The sequence below is a fragment of the Thamnophis sirtalis genome, unplaced genomic scaffold (genome assembly GCF_051295495.1).
Source record: "Thamnophis sirtalis isolate CommonGarterSnake01/CBP01778 unplaced genomic scaffold, rThaSir2_p1.2 scaffold_13, whole genome shotgun sequence".
NCBI lineage: Eukaryota > Metazoa > Chordata > Lepidosauria > Squamata > Natricidae > Thamnophis > Thamnophis sirtalis.
Window position 1 is genome coordinate 6,120,606 of NW_028261393.1, and position 20,587 is coordinate 6,141,192.

The following is a 20,587-nucleotide window of genomic DNA, read 5'->3' on the forward strand; positions in this document are numbered from 1 at the left end:
AAAGTACTACCGGTTCGGCCAAACCAGTCCAAAACGGTAGGTAGGAACCCACCACTGGAGTAGAAGTGACGTGATAGCAGTGTTCCAATATCTCAGGGGTTGCCACAAAGAAGAGGGGTTGACTATTCTCCAAAGCACCTGAAGGCAGGACAAGAAACAATGGATGGAAACTAATGAAGGAGAGAAGCAACCTAGAACTAAGGTGACAATAGCTGACAGTTAGAACAATTAATCAGTGGAACAACTTGCCTCCAGAAGTTGTAAATGCTCCAACACTGGAAGAGTGTTTTAAGAAGAGGTTGCACAACATTTGTCTGAATTGGTATAGGGTTTCCTGCTTGGGCAGGAGGCTGGGCTAGAAGACCTTCAAAGTCCCTTCCAACTCTACTGTTCTGTTATCCTGCTTCTTTGTTTTAATCTCCATGCTTTTAGTCATGTTTGGAGGGGTTTACATATGACAGGAAGCCCAAATTAAGCCAATCCCTTAAGTCAGTGTTTTTCAACCTTTTTTGTGCAAAGGCACACTTTTTTCATGAAAAAAATCACGAGGCACACCACCATTAGAAAATGTTAAAAATTTTTAACTCTGTGCCTATATTGACTATATATAAGGTGTTTTTCCCATGGCACACCTTACACTATGTCACGGCACACTAGTGTGCCGCGGCACAATGGTTGAAAAACACTGCCTTAAGTGCTAGTAGACCAGTTCTTTCAACATAGACCAAACTTAGGTTATACATCAGAATGCCCTTCCCATAATTTATTTTACTTTCCCTGACAATATTGATCCGTGTTTTTCAACCTTGGCAACTTTAAGATATGCCAGAATTTCCCAGGCATCGATTTTTAAACATTTTCTTTAATCACAATCCTATTGTTCCATCTGTTGAGTGAGAAGCCTATTTACACTAGTTCACAATGGATGAATGGCTGCAAAAGTTGATGGAGTTAGCAGAGATGGCTAAACTGACTGTTTTGGTCAAAGAAAAAAATACAAATACTTTTATGTCTACTTGGAAACCGCTTCTGGACTTTGTGCTTGAGATGGGGGAAAAAATGAAACTTTGATTTTGGGTTTTGCCAATTAGATCGATTTGTAGTTATAGAAATAGCTAGTTTATTCTATTATGTAAAGATAAAAAGTTGAGATTTGATGTTAATTCCTTATTCTACGGTAGGAAAGGAAGTCAATGCCTTTTTCCTTTTTCCCCTTGCTTTCCCCCACTTTTTTCTTCCCTTTTCCTTTCCCTAACTTTTGTATTTTCTTTGTATGCTATACTATAAACGAATAAAAGATTATTAAAAAAGAAACAGTGTCCATGTTGGTTAAACCATAAACTGACCCAGTCAAACGCCTGATTTGTTGTTCCCTGGTGTGATGTAGCCAATTATCACACAAAGGAGGAAACTTCAACCTGTTCATTCTGTACATGGCAAAGAGCTTCCTCTTGGAATTAAATCAGAAAACAAGAGAGCCCCAATTGGCATAGCTTTAAACACTTGGAAAACCAAGGAACGTGATCATTAGCAAGCAAGTGGCAACAAGCAATAAAGTTTTCATATTGAGGGTGACCATCCCAGAAGTGGGTTCAATATTAAAATATTACAGCCCGTGCCTTCTACAGTGTGAAGTCCACATTAGTTGGTTTCCTTAGTTTTTAAATTCCTGCTCTGCATTATGGATCAGGGTAGAAGGAAAACGCTCATTTCAAAAGTGATTCAGTTATTTATCAAAGAAAGCCAGGCTTTTTTCAGGCTTCTGCATGGATTTTTTTTTTTTAAAGATCCCCTCTTTATTCTCCTAAAGATAATTAGGACAAAGTCCCAGAGATTTGCAATAAACTCACAAATCATCTTGGGTTGGGTTGCCCAAGAATCATTTAGAATATAGATAAGAGATAGAACATGCTCAGATAATGATCCAGCCCCAGATCCCCCCCAAGAGATTTATGTTTTCTGGCCATAACTCTGAATCAAGTTGTTCCTTTTAAGCAGAGGTGGGAAATCTCCAGATTTGGGGGGTGGGGGTCACCAAAATGTAGCGGTTCATTTCTTGGAGGCTGGGTGGGGGATATTATATTTATAATGAATAAATATTGATATTGAGAGAGTGGAATTTGCTGATTTATAAAAGCCATGTTTACACTAGGGTTTGGCAAGCACGTATTGGCGCAATGCCTTAAATTATTGAGTCTGTGCCTACAATGAACAATGATGGCTGAAGATGTCTGCCTGATTGTCCAACAATCTGCATTATTTTTCTCTATGCAGTGTTGGCAAAGTTGGTTGAGACCTATGTGGCTACTATCTCTAGTGGGAACGTTTCTTGCCTGGGGAACATGTACTATTATTTTCACAATCTACGAACTAAATTTCTCCTTATTCATCACTATGTGTGTCTTTTACTCTTTCTTTTCTATTTCATGTAAGAATTTCACTTTTTAAAAACTTGGAATATTAAAAGATACAAAAAGAACAAAGAGAATTGCAACAACAAAGGGAGAGAGAACACTGCTACTCAAAGACTGGAAACGTGTATTGAAAACAAAATACTTTTACTTTCACTACTGTTTATAGAAAGTGATAAGAAGTAAAGCTCCATTTGTTTATACAAATGTTCCCTTGAAGAATATCCTTAACCAGAGATCTCATGGTGAACCTAGGTGTAACCTTGTACAAGTCTTCCAAGTCAGAGCAGCAGTGTTTTAACAGCTGGAAACAATGGCTTATTTCCAACAACAGCTTATAAGAGATAATGTTTGCAATACAGAAATTATCAAATACATTTGAGAAAATGTTTAAAAAAATAAAGCACCTAACAACAAATATATTATTAACTTTGAGGGAGTGGCGTTTGCTCCTTGTTTATGAGAAATTGGTTGCTTTCCTGGAATCGGAGTGGCTGACCAACTTGGCTTTGAGTTTTGGCTGCTGCTGCTTTATAAAAGTCATGTTTATAGGGTTTGGCCCTCCACCTATCAATTCCTCAAGGATCTGGGATAAGCAGATGTGCATGTTTGACTATGTTAAAAGTATCATCTTGGGCTGTAAGCTGGTCCCAGTAAAACTGCCATTTGCAATTGACTGATGGGGATTGTGTCAGTGCTGATGGGGTTCAAACGGTGCTCCAGTTGTTTTGGGTTTGCACCCCTGGCACCTATTGCTATTAGTTACATCATTGCTTTCTTTTACCACAGTTGTTCTATCTCTATTTACAAGTCTTGGTATTTTGTAATTTTCTCCAGTGCTTTCTTTCCTATTCTGCTGTCTCCAGGTACTCTCGCATCCACTATCCAATTTTTTTCTTTCTTATCAACATTGTTGGGTCTGGAAGATTTGCATGTAGCATGCTTCATTCTGTTGGATGAAGTATCCTCCAGAAAGCCGTGCAGGTGGGAAAGTATGGCAGTGACCATCCATCCCGACTGGCAGGCATGTCCCAAAGGTGCTTTTTCAAAAGGCAACTGGACTTTCTTGGTTTTTTTCCTCAAAGATGGTTTGCTTCTCATCTGAAGGGTAGCCCCGTGTAGGGTGCATTGCAGGTTTTGCGGCTTTGATCTGCCTGCTTCTTCACTTGCCTGGCACTGTTCCCTCTAAGGTGCGCGGCTGCGCGGCGCGCACATGGCAAGAAAACCCCATGCAGCAGTTTCTATCTGCCGCCCAGAGATTTCTGTAAAGCAAACGTGGGGAAGTCCTTTGCAGGAGGCTAGAACTGGCCGCCTGCAAAGGACCTCCCCAGACTTGTTTTGAAGAGAACGACTCTTTTTTAAAAAAAGGTTTTATTTCTTTTAAAACACAAATATTTCATCGTTCGTCAATCATTAAAACATCAAAGTACAATTTTTTTTGTGTGTGTGCCCCTCCCTCCCTCCACTCCCTGCCCCCCTCCCCCCCCGACTTCCCAGAACCCGTACACGGTATGGATTTTTAACAAACACAGTCTAAAATCTATTGAAAAAAAAAAGAAATAAAGAAATTAATGACATTCTGCATTGACCTTAGCTGCTTCTTGCTGAACTAACTTTAAACAATTTAAATCATTTCTGATCTTAACCATAGGCTAACTGGAATTTCTTGGTCCCGTATTTATTTTGTATATAGTCAATCCATTTTTTCCAGTCTCGTTTATAGCTCTCATTTGAGTTATCTTTAAGATATGCTGATATTTTAGCCATCTTGGCTAAGTTTGTAACTTTCAATGTCCATTCTTGGATTGTAGGCAAGTCTTCCTTCTTCCAGTATTGCGCCATCAACAGTCTTGCTGCCATTATTAGGTGCAGAATCAAGTTAGTCTCTACCACTGTAAAGTCAGTACATATATCTAGTAAAAATAACTGAGGAGTAAACTTTATCCTTCTTTTAAAGATATTTTGCATAACCCACCATATTTTTATCCAGAATGCCTTAACCTTTTGGCAGATCCACTATATATGATAATATGTAGCATCGAGAGAACCACACCTCCAACATTTAGGCTGTACATTTGGATACATAGAAGCCAACTTTTTAGGATCTAAATGCCATCTATAGAACATCTTGTAAAAATTTTCTCTCAGATTTTGAGCTTGTGTAAATTTTACATTTCTTACCCAGATTCTTTCCCATGTATCCAACATTATTGGTTCTTCAATATTTTGAGCCCATTTTATCATACAATCTTTAACTAATTCTGTTTACAAATCCATCTGTATTAATACATTATATATCCTCTTTATATGCATTAAGCTTTGATCTCTTATTTGTTTAAACAAATTATCCTCAACTTGGGTAAAACCAATTTTTTGATCTATTTTCCACCTAGCCTGTAATTGCCCATACTGGAACCATGTTTGAACTACCTTTTCCTCTTTTAATACCTCTAAAGATTTTAATTGTAATACCCCCCTTTCCGAGGTAAGAAGCTGTCTGAGTGTAATTCTGTCCTGTTTTTGTGCTATATTCATATTTTCAATTGCGTGTCTAGGAATTGCCCACATGGGTATCTTGTCATTTAATTTATATTGGTATTTTTTCCAGACCCGCAGTAAAGCATTTCTTAAAATATGACTTTTAAAATTCTTATCCAATTTTTTGTTGAATAACAGGTAAGCATGCCAACCATATACCAGATCGTGTCCCTCAATATTCAATATTCTATCATTGGTTAAATGAGTCCAATCACTAATTACAAATAATGCCACTGCATCATAATATAGTTTTAAATTAGGTAGTTTCAAACCTCCTCTCTCACGTACATCTTGCATTATTTTCATCTTATTTTATTCAACAATACTTCCAAAGTTATAATAAACAATAATGGGGACAAAGGACAGCCCTGTCTTGTACCTTTTCCAATTTGAAAAGAGTCTGTTAAACTTCCATTGACTATGATTTGTGCTGTTTGCTGTTGGTATATTGCTTTAATTGACTGTAAAAAATTATCTCCTATCTGCATTTTTTGCAATATCTTCAACAGAAATTGCCAGTTAACTTGATCAAAGGCCTTCTCAGCATCCAAAAATATAAACGCAGCAGAGATCTGGTTGTTCTTTCCCAAATATTCTAATGCATTAATAATTAATCTGACATTACTTTTCATCTGTCTCCCCTGTATAAAACCTGTTTGGTCCGTGTGTATCAATTGTTGAATAACCAACATTAACCTATTTGCTAATATTTTAGTAAAAATTTTGTAATCTACATTCAGTAATGAAATAGGTCTATAATTTTTGGGTTGAGTAATATCTTGATCTTCTTTGGGTATCAAAGATATAAACACTGTCTTCCAAGATGGAGGCACTTTACCTTCCATTTGAATCATATTAAATAATTCTCTAAGAGGTTCTACCATTTCTAACTGTAAGTTTTTATAGTAAACCGCTGTCAAGCCATCTGTACCTGGTGCTTTCCCTGACTTTAATTGCTTAATTACCTGCAAGATTTCCCCCGAGGTTATTGGTTGATTCAATTTTTGCCTGTGCTCTTCTCTAACTGAAGGTATTTTCTCTTTATCTAAATATTTGTCTATATCTAAACCATTAATTTTATCCCCTTTATACAGTTCTGTAAAAAATTCCCGAAAGGCCTTTTGAATCTCTTCCTGTTGAAACACCTCCTTCCCTCTGTAAATCAGTTTAGATATATTTCGAGTTTTCCTTTTTTTTCTAATCTGATAAGCTAACCATCTGCCAGGTTTGTTTGCATTACAAAAAGTATTGTGTTTTGCATATAATAAATTAGTGGCTACCTGGTCAGAGATCAACATGTCAAATTGAGATTTTAATATGTTAATAGCTTCCTTAACCTTTGTATCGCCTGGGTTCATTGTTAACTCCAACTCTTTTCTCTTAATTTCCTCTTCCAGTTCTGTTCATTTTAACTCTTGTTTATTTCTATGTGTTTTATTTATATTCATCAGCACTCCTCTCATATACGCTTTGCTTGCATCCCATACGAATTCCATAGATGTACCCTTATTCATATTCAAAACAAAATATTCAGATAGTAATTTTTTACAATCATTAATATACTTTTCATATCTAAATAAGTTTTCATTCAATCTCCAAGACCTTCTTGCCTGCACTACCCTTCCCAACTCCATCCAAACTGGGTTATGGTCCGAAAGGACCCTAGCCACAATCTTTGTCTTCTTGACCCTAGAAATTAAATCATTAGTGGTTAGTATAAAATCAATCCTTGAAAGGGATTGATGCCTGTCCAAGAAGAAAGTGAAGTCATATTCCTCTGCATTTCTTTCTCGCCAAATATCTCTCAATTCAAAGTCATCCATGATGTCAAAGAAAGGTTTGGGTAACTTTGCTCGCATCTTGGTATTTAGGCGGGAAGTCTTCTTATCTCTCTTAGTGTCTATCACTCCATTCCAATCACCCAATAGTATACAGGAACTATAGTCCCACTGTACTAATTTAGCATGAAGATTTCTATAGAATCTATCTTGCTGTTGATTGGGAGCATAAATTCCCAAAAGTAATGTCTTTTTCCCTTCTACGATTAGGCCTAAAGCAATATATCTTCCGAAGGGATCTGCTTCTATTAATTCAGCTTTCATATCTTTTCTTAAGTATACAACTATACCATTCTTCTTTTCCATAGTAGAAGCTACAAAATGTTGACCAAGTTTTGAGTTAATCAAATATTTTTGATCAGTTGACTTGATATGAGTTTCTTGCAAACAAATTACATCATTCTTAAACTGTTTGAGATAATGAAATATTTTCTTTCTCTTCTGTGGAGAATTCAGTCCATTGACATTCCATGTTAAAATCTTAGTTGTCATCTTTGGTTGGCTGAAGCATTTTTAGAGCTTCCTGCATGGCCTGTTTAACCTTAGGCCTAGCTCCTCCCACTGCTTCCAGACTTGTTATTGTAGTTCCTTGATCAATGGCCGGTGATTGTTGATACTGTTGCTTTTTAGCTTGTTTCTCCATTTGTCTAGTAATCATGCGGCTAGGTCTTTGTTCCATGACACCATGCGCTTCTAGAAGAGAGAGATGCTCCATCTTGTCTGGTGGTTGTGTAGTTTGCTGTCTATCCTGTCCTTCTTGTGGTCTTTCTCCAGGTCCAGATAGTGCAGGGTATCCGGCCTTCAATATATTATAATAAAAATCTCGGGCTTTCCATACAGAGTTGAGGTGATATCTTTGCCTATGAAATGTAAATATAATGCCAAATGGTGCATCCCATCTATACTGTATCTGACGATTTCTGAGTTCTTCGACCAAAAAAGCGTAGTCTCTCCTGGCTCTTAACATTTGAGGTGGTATCTCTTTCAAAGCAATCAGGTCTTGACTGCCAATTTGAAGCTTAGTGTTATAAGACACTTGTAGTACCATATTTCTAAGCTCTCTTGTAGTAAAATATATAACGATGTCTCGAGGGAGCTGCTTCTGCTTTGCCAGCCAAGAATTAACGCGATAAGCGTTGTCAATTTGCCAGTCAAGGTTGGTCCCTGGTCTTCCCATCAGGCGGTCAAAAGCTTCTGATAGGATCTGTTTCAGGTTCTCCTGTTTCTCCTCACACAGCCCCCTTACTCTTAATGCAAACTCCATTTGTCGATACTGTATCATAATAATTTCTTTTTCAGCATTTTCCACTTTTTGTTCCACCACCTCTGTTTTCAATGTCAAGTTGGTATTGGCATCATTAAGATCCTCTAGAGTATCTTCCATTCCAGAAACATGTTCTGTCAATACAGTTACAAGTCTCAGCATTTCATCTCTAATTTTAACAACCCTAGCGTCGATTTTCTCATACAACTCCTGTTTAAGTCCTTTTATTTAACTTTTGATTTCTTCTTTCATTTCTTATATTTCCTCTTTTCTCTCCTGCTTTATCACCTCTCTATTATCTCTAAGCTTATCTTCCATTTTAATTGTCTGTGCATTAAGAGCCTCGCTTAGTTTGCTCAGGAAAAATTCTTTCATTAACACATCCCCAGCAGGGGGCGTAGGAAGCGGAGGCTGCAGCCTTGTGCTGGGCACTGGGGATGTGCCCCTGGGAATAGAGGGTGATGACTTCAAATTAATATTTAATTTTGAAGTCATTTCAAAATATATCTTCCTGCAATTAATAAAACTCTGTTGCCTGAATATGCAGCTTTAAGCAGCTTTAAGTGAATAAGCTGAATTTCTCCTTTTACTTTGAAATTTAAGGCTTGGCAAAACTTTCAGTGAGTAAACATTGTAACAAGACAGTTCATCAGATTCATCACCATTTAAGTTCCAGATAAGCAAGATTAATGAGGGAGTGAAAGTCTTGTAAAAATGAAACTAATTAAAAAGCTTCTGCTGGCCGATTGTAAAACAAATGATAAGCATGCTCCTTTGAAGTTTTGAGTTCTTGTAACAATTAACAAAAAGTATTCATTATTACTGGAGAAATCAGCCTGCTCAGCACCATTTTAAAAGCCTCTAAGTAAATAGATTTTCAGAGAAGAAAAAGAAAAGAAGCTAAAATCTTGATAAACAATTATTGTCCACGCAATACGGATCCAACTCATGATAAGATTAAATCAATCAAAACTTTGAACTGAGTGGGGGAGACCTACTTTGTTCTGCACAAGGCAGTTTGAAGTTCCCAGCACGGACAGCCATTCTGCTTTGGGCTAGCCCCCCTCTCCCTGCAAGCACAAAAGCTGCAAAAATCGAAGAGCATTTGCCAGCAAAACAATTTCTTCTTTCCTTCTTGCCTGAAGGGTAAGAAAACCTGTTAAGACATCAGATGGAAGATCCTCTAAACAGGTACATAGCCAGGAATTCGGAGGCAGCTGTTTTTTTGCTGCCACCACCAGCAGGCTCCACCCAGGAAGCTCAAGAGCATGGCTCTTCAAGTCCATGTTCGGGGGATCCCTTGGAGAGGGGATTCCTTCCTGCGAGACCCCATCCAGAAAATGCGGGGAGCGGCAGCGGAGACCTGGGGCTGCTTCTGCTGCGACCGTTGGACTATGGGGCTGGGAAGAGGGTGCGAAGAGCGGCGGTGCTGGCGGTGGCTGGCGGTAGCAGGCTGGTTGGCTGCCTTTCCACCGCCGCCCCCTCTGTGCGGCGGCTTTCGACCTGCTCCCCCCTCAATCCGCCGCACCCCTAACTTGAACCTGGTCCGCAGAGGGGTGAGCGGGCGTGGGGGGGGGGGCCTCCGGCACCTGCGTTCCGGTGCAGCCCAGCGGACGGGGCACTGCCCAAGGGGGCGTGTGAGGACAGGAGAGGCGGGGCGCCCTGCCCTGGTGGCTTTTACTTTCTGGGGCCAGGAGGAAGGTATCCAGAGTCAGTCCGCCTCTGAAGATGGGGTTTTATTTGCAACCGGGCATTCAAAGATTCTCCGATAAAGGAGGATTTAAGAATTGATACTTTAAAACGCAAGTTCTTCTCACGCTCCACTAATCTATCAAGAAGGGAAGAAGGGGGAATCAGATGCTTCCCCCTTCACTAAAGAGGCAAAGGTTTCCAATTGTCCGGCATCCTTCGTGGCAAACATTTTTTTTTTTCATTTTCTTGAGGAAGTTTGACTCCGGCGGTTTCTGTAGTGTTTACTGGTAGGCTTTTCATTTTAGGGAGGGATTTGGTCCTACATCAAGATACATTTCTGAAGATGTTATCAGTACCTCCTTTCTTATTTTTATTTTTATTTGCTTGTTTGTAAAGTAAATACCTTACCGGTTGCAAGTAGTATGAGGTCACCATTGGGTTTCTGGACTAGAAGATCCCATTGATCTCTCCAAGTGGGTGTCCTGTGCTTTCATTGGGAGTGTCACAACTTCATGCACTGTTCCTGTCTGGGGCTGCATCAGAATGAGGCTCTCCGGCTCAGTGTCAGGGAGGCTCTCCTGGCAGCAGGCGAGGGGGGCATCCAAAAGAGAAGATTGGAGTGGAAGTTGTCTAATATGTCTAAGAGTTGCCTTGGATGAGATAGATGTGTGGCTATATAAATTTGATTAATGAATATAAACTTTATTGCTCTTACTGATTAGGAGGTATATCTGCTTGAACATGTATGTTTATACATACTTACACACATACAAATATTAAAGTCTGTTGTGGGCACATATTTAATGGAATGGCGAAGATTGGTTTATACGGAAGAATTACAAAGTGAAGTAATGGACATTACATAATCTATTGTATGTGTTTATGTCTTTTTTTCCTATTTACTTGTTTAAGCTTTATTCTAGAAAAAAAAATTCTCTTTATTTTCAAGATATTTTTAAATCCTTTGGGGCAAATAGAGAAATGTAGGTATAGTAGTGAACATGGCTGACTTCAGAGAATACAGCTTGATATTTTAATTACAGGAAGTTTAAAGCCAACCTGTTTGTTGGCTTTAATTGAAATATTTTCTATATTGGCTTCAAGTTTGGTCCAGTAAATTTATTTTTATAAGTGGAACTAAAATGAGCAGGCATGATTAACATTAAGTAGATAATACAGAGTTTAAAAGACATTTTGGTTAAAAATTTAAACCTTTAACTTCTTCAGGAAAAATTTCAGATTCCAACTGTTTATCAAGCAACAGTAAGAAATCATTCTCCTATATCTGCTGCCTCCTCCTCCTCCTCCAACAGCGCTGCCGGAGCCGGATTTCTGCCCAATGCTGCGGGGGGCCCAGCGGGAGCTTTGGCGGCTTCACCTCAGCCGCAGCGCTGGGCAGCAAATGTGTTGGTGCTGTTGGAGGAGGAGGAGGCGGCAGCAATAGCACCTGAGGACAGGACAAGAAGCAATGGAAACTTGTCAGAAGGAGACTCAAGCTGGAAATAAGGAGAAATCTGACAGTAAGAACAATTAAAACCAATGGAATCTTAATTCATTTGCTACAGGTTTTCAAAAGACTGGACGGCCATTTGTCTCAGATGATAGCCAGTTTTTATGGTTGCTCAAATGTCTTTTACCCCTTAAAACTGGGAGTTATACAAGGGTGCCATTTCCCAATGAAAAAGCTTATCACAAATATTTCATGTTGCAATATAAGAAAAAGAACAAGAACCCTCAAATGATAAGGAGTGGAAAATTCCGAGAAGTTAAAAAAAGCTGGAAGAAGAACTATAAATATGCATTGATTAAATGCAGTTGGTTTTTGGCTGTATGCATGTAGGTGGCCTCCCATGATCAAACAGAACTTCACCACAATTTGAAATGACAGATGCTCTTTCTTCAATTTAACTAGAACAGTGTTTCTTCACGGCAATCAGACTTTAAGATGTATGGATGTCAACTCCCAGAATTCCCCAGCCAACATTGATGACGATGGAAATTTGGGAGCTGAAGTCCACACATCTTAAAGCCACCAAGTCTGAGAAACACTGAAGTAGAGGATAATTAATTCTTAGAACAGAACAGAACATAGAAAGAGGCAGTTGATGACATTCCTTGCCATCCTGTCAATCTAAGGTCGATTAACCTTTATCATGAAATAAAAATGCAAAAAGAAGCAGAAGGTTTAAAAAGTTAAAGGAGATAAGTGCAAAGAGAAAGTGACTTCCAATTTTTTTCAGTGCAGTGAAATACAAATAAAATATATTTTGCTTCACGTTTCGAGAAATATCAAACCATTTCTATAACAACAAATGCACTCATCATCAACATTTAAAAGCAAAGTTTCATTGTTTTTCCAGTTTGAGCACAGAGTCCAGAAGCATTTTCCAGGTAGAAACAAAATGAGAAAAGTTCTTCTCTTTAATTAAAACCATTTTGCCATTTCCGTCAATTCCATATTTTCTGTATTCTTATAAATTCAGAAAATACTGGAATATAAGGTATCAGAACAGAGGACCCACGAGTTTTCAATATTGCCTATGTAGGCTAGTATCATACAAGATTACCTACCATGAGTTCAGCCTGGAACTGACGTTTATCATCCTTGAAAGCACGAGCCATGAACATCTGGAAGGCTTGTTCCTCACATTTTTTATGTACGTCCAGAAGTTCCTGGAAACTATCAGTGGGTAGGTCCAAGCTTTGCTCCATCAGTTGTGCATAGCAAGCAACAGCTTCCTGCACGGCTGCCGTGTTCTCAATCTCTGCCAAGGCCAAGACTGTGTTCTCCAGGCAGGGAATGTTCCCACTGGAGATAGTATCCACATAGGTCTCAACCAACTTTGCCAACACTGCATACAGAAAAATAATACAGATTGTTGGACAGTCAGCCAGACATCTTCAGCTATCATTGCTCATTGTGGAGCAGACTCAAGAAGTTAAGGCATTTCACCTCAACATGCTTGCCAATCATCTATGGAGCTTCTCAGCCATCCAGGTCATGGTTGTCCCAAAGGTGTTTTTTCAAAAGGCAATTGGACTTTCTTGTTTTTTCACTTCTCATCCAAGAAGCTTCTTCAGTCCTGACTCAACAGCTCTCAAGAAGAGTACCATTGATCAGATGATGGCAAGGAATATAAATCCTTCCATTCCCCATTGTTCAGTTAGAACTGAAGAAACAAAATATCTTCAAGGAAAAACCAAGAAAGTTCAATTGAAAAAGGACCTTTGGGACATGCTTGACGGCTGGGATGGAGGGTTACTGCCATATTATTCCAGCCTGTGTGGCTTTATGGAAGACACTTCATTCAAGAGAATGTGGTATAATGCATGCAGATCTTCCAGCTGTCCCTGGCTTATAATATTAACAATTGTTGATAAGAAAGATTTTTTAAAAGTCTGAATAGTGGATGAGGCAATACCTGGAAGCAGCAGAAGAGAAGAGAAAGAACTGGAAAAGGTAACAAAATACAAAACCTGTAAATAGAAATAGAATGACTATGGCAAAAGAAAGCAAAGATGGAACCAATAGTAATAGGCACCCGGGGTGCAAACTCAAAACTGGAGCACCACGTGAGCATCATCAGCATTGACAAAATCTTCATCAGTCAATTGCAAAAAGGCAGCTTTGCTTGCAACAGCTTACATCCTGTGACAATATCTTTAACGTCATCAAATATGCACATCTGCCTACCCCAGGTTCTCGGGAAAGACTTGATAGGTGTACAAAAATGCCAAATCCAATGTAAACATCTGGCAGAGTACGACCACATGGAGCCTATATTTGTTGCTAAGTGAGACCCCCCCCCATTGAGTGAGTTTTGCTCTATTTTACAACCTTTCTTGCTACAGTTGTTAAGTCAGTAACACAATTGTGAAGTGAATTTGGCTTCCCCGTTGACTTTGCTTATCAGAAGGAGATCACATGACCCCAGGACATTGCAACCGTCATAAATATGAGCCAGTTGCCAAGTGTCTGAATTTTGATCCCCTGACTATGAGAAGGTTGCAAGAGTCATAAGTGTGGGGAAAGGCTTATAAGTCACTTTTTTCAGCAACATTGTAATTTGGAACGGTATTAAATGAATTTTTGTAAGTGGAGGTCTATATGTATACAACAAACATAATAATAATAACAGAGTTAGAAGGACTCACAGTTGCCGGTGACAACGTGTCCGCCTGGTAGAGTCTTTTCTTGGGAGATCGCAAAGATATAAAACAGAATTTCTTTGCTTGTTCCAGAAATTCAGGCTCCAGCTGATTATCCACCATCTTTTCCAGGTAGGGTAAATTCTTACTTTTAGTAGGGCAATCAAAGACGAAGCACTTTCTGGTGGGGAAGAACAGTCGGATGCATTTCCGGGGCAGATTGAACATCTGCTTCTTCTTACTGTTACCTAGAAAGTGACATGTCCATGGTGCAGGTAAATCTGAATTGCATCTGGGCATTTCACTGGGGAACATTCTCATAGCTATTATTTACCGCCATCTAGTTGTTATTCTTACCAATTGCACGGGTCTCCTCTTACTTTGTCCATCTCCTCTTTCTCATAGCTATTATTTAGTGCCATCTAGTGGTTATCCTTACCAACTGCAGGTGTCTCCTCTTACTTTGTCCATCTCCTCTTTCTCATAGCTATTATTTAGTGCCATCTAGTGGTTATCCTTACCAACTGCAGGTGTCTCCTCTTACTTTGGCCATCTCTTATTTTGTCCACCCTTCCCCTCTTACAGAGGCCACAAATATATACAGATGTCCTCGACTTATGACCACAATTGTGCCCTAACTTTCTGTTGCTCAGGGACACATTTAAATGAGTTTTGCCCCATTTTACGACTTTTCTTGCCACATTTGTGAAATGAATCACTGCAATTGTTAAGTTATTAACATGGTTGTTAAATGAATCTGGCTTCCCTATTGATTTTGCTTAACAGAAGCTCACAAAAGGGGGGTCACATGACCCCAGGATGCTACAATCATCCTAAATACATGCTGGTTGCCAAGCATCCAAATTTTGGTCCTATGTCCATGGGTAGGTTGCAATGGTTGTAAGTGTGAAACGGACATAAGTCGCCTTTTTCAGTGATGTTGTAAATTCAAACGGTCACAAAACAAACTACCTATAAAGTGAGTTTTCCTTGTTCTAAAATCTGTGATTTTTGGATAATTTCTATTTATCACACTCTACTGTGATTCATCCAGAAGGATTTTGCGGAAAGGCAATGTACAAATTTAAGGGTGATTTAGTCTTTTAAAGTGTCGACTCAGCCAATGACGTATATGAAAATTGCCATCTGAAACTCCAAGCGGTGCCTTCCGCAATTGCAACCTTGATTTGAATTAATTGAGAAAACGGAGCATTGAAGAAATAATACCGTTGCTTGTTTTCCAACAGGTAATGTGGTTAGGGAACAACTGTGGAAGACAAATCAGTTTTTATTTCAGTGCAATGACTATTGACACTGAAATGGGTTTCCTAAGAAGAACAGATTCCTACTGGGTATTTGTGTTGTCTATTTAGCCTGTTTCAAAGTTCAATTATTTTTATTGTATCATATCAGCTGAGTCTTATTTTGCAATTCTCTGTCACCCAGATGGCTTTTACGCCTAAATTACCATAGTATAACTTATAATTTCCTGGTTTTTATGCTGGTGTCTTCATCTCTATACCAAACTAGCTTGGGCAACTCTTTTTATCTCTTGAGGTCTATTCTGTGCCTCCCTAAAGAAGGAAAATTTAAATGGCTCCTAATTCCTATCCGAACAGCCACGTGGATCTTCACACTGTATCTGTCATCAGTACCTTTTTTTAATTCCAGAGCATGTTCGAGATATTCATCCTCTGTGATGGGCTTCCCATCCCGTTCCAGCTGCAGTGCAAAATCTCACACAGACCAGACAAATGTTGGGAAGAAGCCAACGAATTCAGAAGAATCATCTGTATCTTCAGGACTGGAGGAAGCCTTTGCCTTGATATGTTCAGACAGCTCTGTCACAAAACTGTTGGCCCCGTTTAGGAATCAAGCAACGTACAGTGAATAAAGAAAATAGATAGATTGATTGAAAACATATCTGTGAATAGGAATAGGAATAGGAATAAGAAAGTTTATTTATAGGCCGCCCTTTTCCCTCAGGGGACTCAGGGCGGCTTACAATCCATAGGGGGGGGGAACACAAACAGTAAAACGTATAACAATACATAATTAAAAATAAAACACAACATTCATTCATTCGGGTGGGGATGGATTACAATCTAACCCCAGGCCTGACGGGATAGCCAGATCTTAAGGGCTGTGCGGAAGGCCTGCAGGGTGGTGAGGGTACGGATCTCCACGGGGAGATCGTTCCACAGGGTCGGGGCTACCACCGAGAAGGCTCTCCTCCGCGTAGTCGCCAGTCGACACTGACTGGCGGATGGAATTCGGAGGAGGCCTAATCTGTGTGATCAAATTGGTCGCGAGGAAGTAATTGGCAGGAGGCGGTCTCTCAAGTACCCAGATCCACTACCATGAAGGGCTTTATGGGTGGTAAGTAGCACCTTGAAGCGCACCTGGAGATCAACAGGTAGCCAGCGCAGCTCGCGGAGGATAGGTGTTATGTGGGTGAACCGAGGTGCACCCACAATCGCTCACGCGGCCGCATTCTGGATCAGCTGAAGTCTCCGAATGCTCTTCAAGGGCTGCCCCATGTAGAGCACGTTGCAGTATTCCAGCCTTGAGGTCACAAGGGCATGAGTGACTGTTGTGAGGGCCTCCCGGTTCAGGTAGGGTCGCAACTGGTGCACCAGGCGAACTGGGCAAATGCCCCCCTGGTCACAGCCGACAGGTGTGTCGGCTGGAAAAGCCCAGTTCTGCCTCTATAACAGAGCCAGACATGGTCGATCAAGTAAAGAGAAGCAATCAATTGGTTGGGTCCTAAAAACTACTGATTTGAAATGACAGTTTTCATATTTATATTTATTTGACAACATTATCTTCTTAATTTTTAGTCTAATATGTAGTTATCCCCATTGAAAAGTAATGTGGTTCTAATAATAGCAATAGCAGTAGACTTATATACCGCTTCATAGGCCTTTCAGGCCTCTCTAAGCGGTTTACAGAGAGTCAGCATATTGCCCCCAACAATCTGGGTCCTCATTTTACCCACCTCGGAAGGATGGAAGGCTGAGTCAACCCTGAGCCGGTGAGATTTGAACCGCTGACCTGCTGATCTAGCAGTAGCCTGCAGTGCTGCATTTAACCACTGCGCCACCTTGGCTCAGACCTCACTTATTCATTGCCTCAACCCATTTTCTATGTCTCCACAATACGTTGAAATATAAGCCAGTCAATGTTCAATCTAACCAAGTTTAGCATGCTGGGGAAATGCAGTGGATGAATTTGGAAATTATATTTCCAAATTCTAGGAGCTGAATTCTGGGAGTTGAAGTCCACAAGTCATAAAGGGGCCATAGTTCCCCACTCTTGGCATACAATAGCAATAGCACTTAGACTTATATACTGCTTTACAGTGCTTTCACATCCCTCTCTAAGCGGTTTACAGAGTCAGCATATTGCCCCCAACAATTTGGGTCCTTATTTTATCCACCTCGGAAGGATGGAAGCCTTGAGCCTGGTGAGATTTGAACTGCCAAATTGCAGGCAGTAGAGCAATTCTTGAAAAGGATACTGAAGCTTGTCTAGGGCAGTTTGATCAATGGTCCCCACACTGTTGTAGACCAGGGTGCTGCTCAGCAACACAGCCAAAGCGAAGATCCAGGTATCATTTTGAGAACTACCCTAAAGGGAGACAAGAATACATTGCAATTTTTGTGCTTAAACAATTAATAGAAAAGAATATGGAATACAATAAGAATCTCTTTCTCACATTTGTAGACCAAGAGAAAGCATTCGATAGAGTTGATTGGAAGAGTTGATGGCAAATGTTGACTCATGTTGAATAGAAGTAAGAGAACATATTATTAGATTATGCAAAAGCTTACATATTGACTGCAGAAGTCCAAACAGAACAAACTAAGAAACATCACAACCCTTCACAATAACATCTGGAGTACAACTATCACTACTATTGTTTTATCACATACATTGACAGGATAAGCAAAGAAGCAAAACCCAAGAATGGAAATAATATCAACAAATTTCTCTTTGCAGATGATCAGACATTGATAGCAAGTATAGCTAAGAAATGATAACAACATCTTATAGCCAAGAATGCCAGACAAACCATATGAGAACCAGCAAAGAGAAAACAAGTAATTGCATTCTTTTATACAAAGAAATATACAAAAACAAAATCACCTTTTCCATGTCACCTAACCCCTCAGTATCCAGCAAGACAAGGGTTTGGTTAGGCCTGTCCGGATAGGGAACGCACCACATCCAGATTCCTTTCGATTTTGCTTGGACTGTGGAGCCCAAAGAGAAACCTACAAATAGAAAAAAATGTGATATGGTTCAGATCCCAATCAGTCATCTTGTAATAGGTGAGCTACGGTTAATAATGAGACACAGGTTTTCACCGTGACCCGTCAAAAGCACGGAGGACAAAATCGTGCTCGATGAAAGCGCGCATGTGACGTCATCACAGCGCGACGACAAAAATAAAAAATTGAAATAAAATTAAAATTAAAGCAAGCCGATTCACATAAAGGTAAGGTTTAGGGTTAGGGTTAGGGTTAGGGTTAGGGTTAGGGTTAGGGTTAGGATTAGGGTTAGGGTTAGGTTAAGGGTTAGGGTTAGGTTTAGAGCGTTAGGGTTACGTTTAGCGTTAGGTTAAGGGTTAGCGTTAGGTTTAGCGTTACGTTAACGGTTAGGTTTAGGGTTAGATTTAGGGTTAGGTTAAGGGTTAGGTTTAGGGTTAGGTTTAGGGTTAGGTTTGGGGGGGTTAGGGTAAGGTTTTCGCTTTTTTTTACATTTTTCGATCACAGCGTGATGTTTTCGTTGCGCTGTGATGATGTCAAATGCGCGCTTTCGTCGAGCGCGATTTTGTCCTCCGCGGTTTTGTGGTGGAACCGGTTTTCACAGCCAGTTTTTATGGTTGCTCAAATGTCTTTTACCCCTTAAAACAGGGAGTTATACAAGGGTGCCATTTCCCAATGAAAAAGCTTATCACAAATATTTCATGTTGCAATATAAGAAAAAGAACAAGAACCCTCAAATGATAAGGAGTGGAAAATTCCAAGAAGTTAAAAAAAGCTGGAAGAAGAACTATAAATATGCATTGATTAAAACAGCAATTGAAACCTCCTGCAATGATGTGTGGGAAAGACCTTGGGAGAAGGGCAAGGAGACACTTCCTAGAAAAGGATCAGATAAGAGAAAGCACAGGCTACTAATGGACAGTGGGAGGGGCAAGGGGTTCAGACTCTCTCCAGTTTCCCACCCAGGGATTCACCTTGTGGATATTGACTCATCTCAGACCTTCTTACCTGAATTTTTGCCAGCCAGCTTGTTCATCAGGTAGGACTTACCCGTGCGATACAGTCCCACGATGGACACCACCACTACCGGCTGCCGGATTTCCGAGAGCAACCAAAGGGCCTCCAGAGAAACAAGGAGGCGATTTCTCCTGTTCTCAATCAGGCACACAGGAGCCTCCATCCTGGCTTTGGAGGAGATGCAGCTGCAGAGAAGATGTGGCAGCTGCAAGAACTTTCTTCCCAAAGAAGGACTATAAAAGACCCTTCCCCCAAGTTCAGGGCCTCCAGGTAACATCAAGCCCACCCGAGGTCAGTGAGCACATGGGCTTTGTAATCCCGGATCCCTTGTCAAGCCATCTCTTCCCCCTCCCCCCAGAAGCCATTCAGCTGAAGGGTAGAGGGGTTTTCAGGGCCAAGGCAGACTCTGATGGCAAACCCTGTCCGAAATGAGTGATGGGCCCCAGGTTCCCATGCCCAAAACGGAACCACCTTCCCTGCAGCTTCTCCGGAGAGCCCCACACTGCCTCTGACTGCCCGATGGGTAGAAACTCCCTCTGTTCCCCAACTCCCCGGGACCACCTTCGCAACAGCTTCCCCAAAAGCATTTCTGCCCAGGAGCCCCCCCCCTGCCTCCCCCCCGCCATGGGCAGCAACCGTCTGGCCCCCAAAGGACCCTCCCACCAGCCCTTCATTCCCCCACCCCAATTTCCAGGGGGCGTCCTTATTTCCCGGATCCCCCGCAATTGCTCGGCTAGAAACCAGCAAGGGGGACCCTCGCAGCCCCTCCGGAAGACTCCCGAACAATGTTCCCTCTAATTTTTTTTCAGTGTGATCAGAAAAGTACAGTGTTTGAGGTGGGAGCGGGTTATCCTAAACAAGGTGGCTGGGCGCGACTCAGCAATCAGAGCGGCAATGTATGTATTTTTTGAAGTCCAGATTGCCAGAAGGTAGACTCTGATGCAAGATTTTAACAGCGCTCGGTCTGATTCGGACTTAGTGGATCTCCAGCGGCGCTCTAGGCGTCTCTTTTGGCACTTCATCTCCCGGAGTTCCTAGGTAAACCAAGGTGCCCTCCTGGATCCACTGCCATGGAGAGGCCTCAAAGGCGCAATTCAATCCAGTGCCTCAGTCGCCGCAACATTCCAGGCGGCGACTAAGGATGCAGTTGGATTAAGGGCAAGGGAGTCAGGTATCTCTCCAAGCTCCCTCTGAAATCTCATCGGGTCCATTGCCTGGGGCGGAACCACTTAATGGGTTCCACCTCCCTGCAATGGGTGAGTAATGTGTCCTAAAGTCAAGCCTCAACAGGGAGTGATCTGACCATGACAAGGGTGAGGTCTCTATACCCCTTAATTCCAGATCACGTCTCCACTGCCCCGAGAGAAATGCAAGGTCTAGTGTGTGTCCCGCTCTATGAATAGGGCC

General features: G+C 40.9%; 1 protein-coding gene across 1 annotated transcript; it reads right to left on the bottom strand.

Moving 5' to 3' along the window:
• Window positions 1-12,296: 12,296 nt before the first annotated feature.
• LOC106556607 (guanylate-binding protein 1) lies at window positions 12,297-19,343 on the bottom strand. The gene is given in 8 exon segments (XM_087727975.1): window positions 12,297-12,595; window positions 13,899-13,961; window positions 13,964-14,140; window positions 15,548-15,744; window positions 17,413-17,522; window positions 18,042-18,169; window positions 18,987-18,989; window positions 19,172-19,343. Coding segments are annotated over 8 exon segments (1,149 nt in total).
• Window positions 19,344-20,587: the final 1,244 nt, after the last annotated feature.